Source organism: Entamoeba nuttalli (assembly GCF_000257125.1).
Source record: "Entamoeba nuttalli P19 unplaced genomic scaffold asmbl_2066, whole genome shotgun sequence".
NCBI lineage: Eukaryota > Evosea > Mastigamoebida > Endamoebidae > Entamoeba > Entamoeba nuttalli.
In genome coordinates this window covers 1-5,806 of record NW_008575049.1, presented here as the reverse complement: position 1 = coordinate 5,806, position 5,806 = coordinate 1, and the positions used below count along the sequence as shown (strand labels likewise).

The window sequence follows — 5,806 nt, the reverse complement described above, 5'->3', positions numbered from 1 at the left end:
TAAATGATTTTCATTTCTTCTTTTTATTTTTTCTTTTAAAAGTAAAATTATTTATGATAATAGAGATAAACAAAAATGAATCTTATCTTGAAATAAATAAGATATATGGAAAGTGAGTGTAAAACATATAATATTCCTATTGATTTAACTCAACAAGAAATTGACATTTTCAAAGTATTAAATAATACCAAACAATATTTCAATTTAAGTTGTACAGTCAGAGTTGTTGGTGGATGGGTTAGGGATAAAATACTTAAAAAAAATAGTCATGACATTGATATTACTTCAGAAGGAATAAGTGGTGTTCAATTTGCTCAATATGTTACTCAATACCTTCAGTTACAAGGAATTAATACAAAGTTACTCACAAACAGAGAACAAACAGAACATTTACAAACTGCAACTACTACTATTTGTGAGTTACCAATTGATTTTGGAAGTCCTAGAGCAGAAGAGTACAAAGATAATAGTAGAATACCAGAAATTAGAAAAGGGAGTATTTATGAAGATTGCATTAGAAGGGACTTTACTATTAATTGTTTATTTTATCGTATTGAAGATGGAATGATTGAGGACTATACAAATGGGTATGAAGACTTAGTGAATAAAATAATTCGAACACCAATAGATCCAATACAGTCTTTCACTGATGATCCACTAAGAGTATTTAGAGGGATTAGGTTTTCTGCCAAATATGGTTTTAAGATAGAAGACAATACATTAAATGCTATGACCAATCCATCAGTATTAAGAGGAATGAACAAAATTAAAAAAAGTAGAAGAACACCTGAACTAAATAATATTTTAATATCTTCACATCCTTCATATGGATTTCATGTATTTCAGTATTGCCATTTATTAAAAGAAATTTTAATAACAGAAGAAAGTAACGAATGTAATTGGGAAATGGTTCAATTAAATAGTGTTCCTTTAATGTATTGTTGCGAAGAAGTTTTTAATTCAATTAACCAAGTTAAAGATGACACAGATATGCTTAAACACTTACTATTAACTGCACTTTGTTACTCATTCAAAAATGATACTTTTTTATTAAAAAAAAAGGAATTACCAATGATTCCAAATATCATTATAGAAGGTCTTAAATTTACATCAAAAGAAAGAGAGAAAGTAGATAATATTATTGAAGGAGTTAATTTATTAAATCAACATAATTGTAATTGTGAAAGATTGTACTATGGAAGGTCAATGTTAAAAAGTAAAGAAATGTGGAAGGCATCTATTATATTATATTGTTGTCTCAATTCTCATTTTACAATTCCTTGTTACCCAAATATTAATTTTAAAATTCAAATAGAACCGAATTTGCTCCAAACTGTTCAACATCATTTTGACTTAATTTATCAATTACAATTGGATAATATCTGGTTAATTACTCCTGCAATAAATGGTAGTCAAATTACACAATTGTATCAAACAAAAAAAGGAAAATGGGTATCGACAGCAATTAACTCTTTGATTGAGTATCAAATATCAAACCCAACATATACCGTAGACTCATGTAAAGAATTTTTGCTTCAACGCCAATTCGATAAGTACTAATAGAATATTTAGTTATATATAACGTTTTTAAAGAAACTAAAAAGTCCTGACAGAATAAATACAACAGAGACCTTTAAAAATAAAATAATATTTATAAAAATGTTTTTAAAAATATTAAGAAAGTAATATTATCTAAAAGTAAAATACGATTTAAATACCTAAAATTTAATAAGAATTTAGTTTATTAAAATAGGTAAAAATAGAATAACTAATAAAAATACAAAACAGAAGAAGAATCTATCGATTTAAAAAGAATATTCTATCATAGTTGTGATTGAACGATTATGACTGAATAAAAGGACTTTGTTAAGAATCTAAGGCAAACAATATATATATATCAAATGTATTTATAGAACATAGAATATTTAAAGATTGAACATCATCTCATTGACCATTCATAATAAACATGAGTGTCCAATGGAATTTCAAATTGCTTAATCAATTTAATGAAGAAGAATATCAACAAATTTATGATATGAGAGATGAAATCTTTGCTTCAGGTGGAGAAAAAGACCTTGGTCATCCTCCAATGGATGAAATTGATGAATATTGTTATCATTCTTTTTCATGGGGAGAAGAAGGACTTCTTGCTTATTGTAGAGTTATTCAAGAAGGTGAAAATTTATATAGAATTGCCCGTGTTCTAGTTCATAAAAGAGCAAGAGGACAAGGTATGGGACAAAAATTAATTAATTTTACTTGCGACCAAATTAAAGAATATTTTAATGGAAAATTAGTTACATTGGATGCTCTAGAATATATTCATAGAATGTACTTAAAAGTTGGGTTTTATCTTACTGGTGAAACAACTGATTTTAATGGTATTCCAGCTGTTACAATGAATAAAGAATTACAATAATTTATTTTTATGTTATATAAAACAATTTGTTTTTTTTTAAAATAAATATTGATATACATAACATAAAACAAATGAAATTAGTTGATTATTGGTGGTGATTCTGAAGTAATACTTGAACTTCTTTTACCAATAAATAATCCCCTACGAATTCTATGATCTTGTTGTGGAGATGGCATTAAATCTAATTTTGCTTGATGTTGATTGAGGAGTGTTTGAATTTCAAATAATTCAGCTTCAAGATGAGAAAGGTCTTGTTGGAATTGTTTTTCTTTCTTCTTATTCATTTCGTTAAAGAGAGAATAAAAAATACAAAAGTTCTTTAAAAAAAAAAGAAAATATAATTTTATTTTAATTAAAATTTGTTTTAAAAATCAACTAACCTTTTCCTTGTGTTTTATTGGTCTGCTGGTACATCAAAAGCTGGGTTTGGCTCTGTTTGGACTTGACTTTCATCAATTTTTCCTGAAAAGAAACGGGCTAAAGTAGTTCCAATAATTCCTCCAACAAGAAGAGTACTACCAATAAGGTAAATGAAAAATCCACTGCATAATGATTTAGAAACTACATGTAAATTATTACCGTCATCAAAACCAGATCCAGAAACTCCAATAATAAGAACAATTAAAGAAATAAGATTAAATACACCAACAATACTTGAGAAGAAAACTCCATAAATTAATGAGAGTAAAGAATCAGATAACATTGGTAAGAAAGAGAAGAAAGAACTAAGTTTATCATAGTAATAACTTAAATTCTTTATTACACCTGTTTGAGCATCTTCTGGATTGAAGAATCCATATAATTCAATTAAAAGATAAGATACTGTAAAAATAAGACTAAATGAAGTTAATACAGTAACTATAAGATAACAACTATATTGAGATGAAAAATGTGGAAGATTATCAAAGAAAGCTTGGTTTCCTGAATAATACACACAAGTGTGTTTAGTAAATTCAGTATCAACATCAACACAAAATGAAATTAAATGGCTTGAATAATAACTAACAGTATGATCTTTTTCATCAATGTCTCGTGTTGCTACCATTGGTAAAAAGAATGATAATAAAACAAGAATCATTCCACATTCAACAACTAAAACTAAAAGATGTGAAATAGTTGCAAGTCCAAATTTCATTAATTAAATTAAAGTTCCTTTATTATTTTAAATTTTTTTTAAGATTTAATATATTGATAAAATACTATTTAATAATAATAAAATATTATAAAATATAATAAATTTAAAATAACAAGAGAAAAAGAAAGAAGAAGAGAAAAGTTGAAAGAAGGCAAAAAGAAGGTTCAAACAAAACATTGATTTACAGAATGAATAGAAGAAAAAGAATTAAAAGACGTATATTAAAAACCACTTATTACTTCTTGAATTAATTCAATGACTATAAACAATTCATTAATAATTTTATACTTCTTTTAATAATTAATAGAAAAATAACAAACATTTTAATACCATTGTTGATTCTTCTTCTCGGTCACACCATTCTAATAACAATTTAAATAAATCATCACACTGGAAAAATAACCGTTTTATTATATCATTAACTGGTTGTTGATTCATTTTACATTCTTCTTTTTGTTGTAATGCTTCTCCTAATTTATTTCTAGCTAAATTAAATACAAATTGTTCAGGATTAACAGAAGTATTTTCAGGTATTTTTTGTGAATAATATTCAATATATTGATTGTAATTAGATTTTATATCGTTCCACTGAATTGGTGTAGCTGCAAATGACTCAAGTTTCTTGGCATATTTTCCTAATGTTCCAGAAAAACGATACAACAATCCAAGTAATTCTGCATGAGAAATTGATGGAGGTATGTTTTCTATAATAATACGAATAGCACTATTAACTGAATTCCATTGTTCAACTGCAACCATCATTGCAGGAAAGTGTGGTGAGGCAGATGGAACTGAGATAGTTAATTTTGTAACATCAAGAAGACGTGCCATAAGTTAAGAAAAACCAATAAAATTAAAGAAGTGAAATTGAAAAAAAGTTCATCAAATTTTTTATTTTGTTATATAAAACGTTTTTAAGAATAAAAATAAAAAACTGAAAAAACAATATAATTTAATGACACTTACTCAAACAACATTAAATGATATTGAAAAAATGTTAATTGAAACTGCAAATCAAGCAAAAGAGATTTATGACATTTCTTCTGATTTTCAAGAAAGTAATAAAAACAGATTACCGAAGTTAGTAGAAAAGTTTGATCATTCATTAGGACAGTTAAATGAATATTGTGGAACAGTAGCTGCTGATGTAAAAAAAGAATTGGTTCTTCCTTATCAAGTTTTAAAAGATATTGATGATGGATTTAAACCAGATTCTTATGGAAAAGAATGTGTTGATATGTTTAGAGCAAATCATAGAAATGAAAGAATTAGAAGTGAAGGATTAAATAAACTTTACACATATTTATGTGATGAAATACGTGCTAACTTTGATTCAGAATTAGCAGAAAATATAATAAAAGAAGCAAATGCAGATTAAGTTCATTTGTTTATTTAGGTAGTATTTTTATATTTTAAAGCGATAATGTATTAAAAGAAACTAACAATCAATTTAATCTACTTGTTTTAAAAAAGATAATAAACTTGAACGTGTTTCTTGAGCTATTTGCGATTCAGTTTTTGATTTCTTTTTTATTTGTTTTACTAAATTCTTTCTAAAAGTATCTTCTTTAGGAAGTGGTGAGTTAGACTTAAATTTTTTTGGCTTACTTTCTTTTTCCTTTTCTTCTTTGTTTTTTTGATTATCTTTGACTTTTTTTCTTTCAATAATTTGTTTCTTTGTTAAACTTTCAATTTTCGTTGGTGCTTTATCCAAAAGAATTGTTGAACATTTTCCACAATTATGACAACAACTTTGTATAACAACTTTATGTTTTACTTCATTCATTTTAATTAATCCCATTTTTATTGCGTGTTTTCTTGATATTATTTTCATTGAATCCTCTGGAAAACAAAGTGTACAATAACACCAAGTACATGTTAATGGTTCAAATTCATTATCATTTGTTGGGCTAAGATAGATTTGTTGAAATTGGTATAACCTAGATGCAAAAAGGTTGTTAAGACTTCTCATATAATCCTTAGCTAATGTGTTCATTAAGTATTATAATAAAATAAAATCAGTAAGTTTTATTTCTGAACTTAACAAAACAAAAAAAAACAGGGTTATTGTCAAAAAAAAAGAAAATGCTAAAGATTATAAAAGAAGAGAGGTAAGATAAACTTTAAGGAATTGTTGTAGCATTAACAAGTGTCATCAAAACGCATCTTGCCGAGATAATAACTATAAGTATTAGATATAATCTTATCATTTTTCATAAATCTATTAATAGAATGTTTTAAAGCACAAAAAA

The 5,806-nt window shown here is 25.8% G+C and overlaps 6 protein-coding genes across 6 annotated transcripts; 3 read left to right on the top strand and 3 right to left on the bottom strand.

Moving 5' to 3' along the window:
- Positions 1–105: 105 nt before the first annotated feature.
- Positions 106–1,560, top strand: ENU1_007780 (tRNA nucleotidyltransferase, putative; the record flags this gene model as incomplete). The annotated part of the gene is made up of 1 exon (XM_008856589.1): positions 106–1,560. The coding sequence occupies one exon, from the start codon at positions 106–108 to the stop codon at positions 1,558–1,560; it is 1,455 nt and encodes a 484-aa protein (XP_008854811.1).
- A 406-nt stretch (positions 1,561–1,966) lies between these two features.
- ENU1_007770 (acetyltransferase, GNAT family protein) lies at positions 1,967–2,419 on the top strand (the record flags this gene model as incomplete). Its single annotated transcript, XM_008856588.1, has 1 exon — positions 1,967–2,419. The coding sequence occupies one exon, from the start codon at positions 1,967–1,969 to the stop codon at positions 2,417–2,419; it is 453 nt and encodes a 150-aa protein (XP_008854810.1).
- Positions 2,420–2,813: 394 nt separating this feature from the next.
- ENU1_007760 (hypothetical protein) lies at positions 2,814–3,554 on the bottom strand (the record flags this gene model as incomplete). Its single annotated transcript, XM_008856587.1, has 1 exon — positions 2,814–3,554. The coding sequence occupies one exon, from the start codon at positions 3,552–3,554 to the stop codon at positions 2,814–2,816; it is 741 nt and encodes a 246-aa protein (XP_008854809.1).
- Positions 3,555–3,775: 221 nt separating this feature from the next.
- Positions 3,776–4,385, bottom strand: ENU1_007750 (hypothetical protein; the record flags this gene model as incomplete). The annotated part of the gene is made up of 2 exons (XM_008856586.1): positions 3,776–3,813; positions 3,875–4,385. The coding sequence occupies 2 exons, from the start codon at positions 4,383–4,385 to the stop codon at positions 3,776–3,778; spliced, it is 549 nt and encodes a 182-aa protein (XP_008854808.1).
- A 124-nt stretch (positions 4,386–4,509) lies between these two features.
- ENU1_007740 (hypothetical protein) lies at positions 4,510–4,932 on the top strand (the record flags this gene model as incomplete). The annotated part of the gene is made up of 1 exon (XM_008856585.1): positions 4,510–4,932. One exon carries the CDS (start codon positions 4,510–4,512, stop codon positions 4,930–4,932), a length of 423 nt encoding a protein of 140 aa, XP_008854807.1.
- Positions 4,933–5,004: 72 nt separating this feature from the next.
- ENU1_007730 (hypothetical protein) lies at positions 5,005–5,550 on the bottom strand (the record flags this gene model as incomplete). The annotated part of the gene is made up of 1 exon (XM_008856584.1): positions 5,005–5,550. The coding sequence occupies one exon, from the start codon at positions 5,548–5,550 to the stop codon at positions 5,005–5,007; it is 546 nt and encodes a 181-aa protein (XP_008854806.1).
- Between the last annotated feature and the right edge of the window lie 256 nt (positions 5,551–5,806).